General features: G+C 41.9%; 1 protein-coding gene across 1 annotated transcript in view; it reads left to right on the top strand.

The window, feature by feature from the left end:
• Positions 1-1,382, top strand: part of LOC140239154 (something about silencing protein 10-like) — a 34,060-nt gene extending 32,678 nt beyond the window's left edge. Inside the window, exons 14-15 of the mRNA XM_072319038.1 lie at positions 724-757; positions 1,081-1,382. Of these exons, the coding sequence (XP_072175139.1) occupies positions 724-757; positions 1,081-1,382 (336 nt within the window). The remainder of the gene's footprint in view (positions 1-723; positions 758-1,080) is intronic.
• The last annotated feature ends 738 nt before the right edge of the window (positions 1,383-2,120 follow it).

The raw sequence follows: 2,120 nt of genomic DNA on the forward strand, positions 1-2,120 counted from the left end.
TCTTTTATTTTTGAAGAAATTACTCTAAGTACATCAATTATGAAGTAGGTAAGTAGAAACTTAATGGTGTCGGAAACACGTCTCTAAACTTTGTTTATTTTGCATTTATGTCTGCTCCAGCATTGTATCTAAATACACACGCTAAATACATCCGGTTCCGTCTGACCCGGAAAAGGGTCTGTTGGGGCCACACTCCGTTCTGGGTCAGAAATGACAAGGAATGTGGTCAGATATGACCCCATTCAGAGTCATGAATTGGGTCAGGGTGACCCCCATTCCTGGTCTTCATGACCAAATTCCAAGTCATTTTTGTCTTGAGCGGAGTGTGACCCCAACGCACCCTTTTCCGGGACAGTTCTGACCCGGATGTTTTTAGCGTGCATATGTGACGTAAGTAACTGATTGACTATGATGTGACGAAAAAGAATGTATCACGTGACAGTTTCCCTTCCCCTTTTTTTGGTAGTCAGAGAATGTTCAATCACGCATAATGGTCATCGGAAACAAAATCACACCAAAGACAGACGTCACTAGCTAAGCAAAGTCCCGACAATACCGATTGCAAAGTTTCACAAATGTTTTGGTGATTTGACTTGTCATGCAACCACAGGAGCCATATAGGAGCCGCTGTGACTCCTATATTCAAGATAATGAGGTCCGTAGCATGGGTCGAGTCCCCTAGTCTGTCAGCAGCTCTTGTACTCTGACACTTAATCCTTATAGTCCACTCCTGCAGAGGGGACCTTCAGCTTCCATGGTAATATGGTCATAGGCATTTAAGTGCTTCCTTGGTAACCATGTTAAATGAACGTCCAAATAATAAACAAACGAAATAATGCATTGGTAAAGCAGTTCATGATAAAAGTACTTAGTCCAGCCACTGCTGATAGGATATTGTGTGTAAGCACCTCCTCCCTTTACTACGGTAACTACGGATTCTATAACTGAAGAACTTCGTGAAGCAGGTTGGTTCTTTCAACATGCTTTGCTCCGCAGTACTATCTCACTTAAGTTCTTTATGTTCACCTGTTTTACATATGATTTTGTGCTTTCCCTTTTGATGTGTTTGAATACCTTCAGCTGAAAAGCCTAAGTTTAAGGGTCGACCAGGTCTGCTCAAGGGTCTTCTCACACTCGGCATGATGTTTGGCCTCTGGGTTTTCGTCGTGGTGCTCTTTCTGCGTCAATGGCGGATCATCCGACAACTGGACGCCCGGCCGTCCCGCAGCCACCACGGGGGCAAGGTCTACCAGCCCCGCAACCTCGGCAGGGTAACCGTTGTCGACAACGTGAAGGAGAGCGTGCTTGTGGGAGGCAGTCCGACGCACTCGACCTCAAAGTCGACATCATCGACATCGAGACGAGACACCGTGGGTCCATGACACAGTACGATAAGGAACCGGTCTTCGAGGAAACAGATTGTTTGTTATCTCACCTTTGTGACATAATGAGAATGATGATGGAAATGATATCCACTAACATAGCAGGTGAATCACCTCAGAGTAAAGCAGTATGTCAGACACTTCTGCACAAGATATCAAGGTCAATGACCTTTAAATGTTGTTGGACAGTGACATCCGTAGAGGACAGTAGCCATGAGTTTTAAAGTAAACAGCAATATATTTCCACTCGGGCTACCAAAGGTTTTGATTCACTTTGAATGAGTGTATTTCTTTTTTTAGAACTATATTTGATGGAAAAATTAATGGTGTACGATTTGTATTTTCACCTCTGTGAGGATGTAAACTTACTGGGAAAATGTTTCTCTTCAATATGATCGATATCAACATCATCCAATAAAAATAACTTTGCCAATTATTCATCAAGACATAATAGATCATGCTTCCAGTTTTCTTGTTATGATAAATAAGGAGGATAAAAAAACAAAACAAAAACAGGACGAGGTAACAATGTCGTCCCATGATTTAAATGTTTATGAATACCTACTGGAATTCATATCATACATTTGAAAACTTTAAATCAATTTTATTTTGCAATTCTTTATACACGCTGGTGAGCAGCCATACTTCCATACTTCACGATGAAAAGTTTACCGCTTGAAGATAACGGAGTCCTTTTTCTTTGTCCATATGGCACAAGGTTGTTAAACCTCCAAGGCT

The sequence above is a fragment of the Diadema setosum genome, chromosome 15 (assembly GCF_964275005.1).
Source record: "Diadema setosum chromosome 15, eeDiaSeto1, whole genome shotgun sequence".
Taxonomy (NCBI): Eukaryota; Metazoa; Echinodermata; class Echinoidea; order Diadematoida; family Diadematidae; genus Diadema; species Diadema setosum.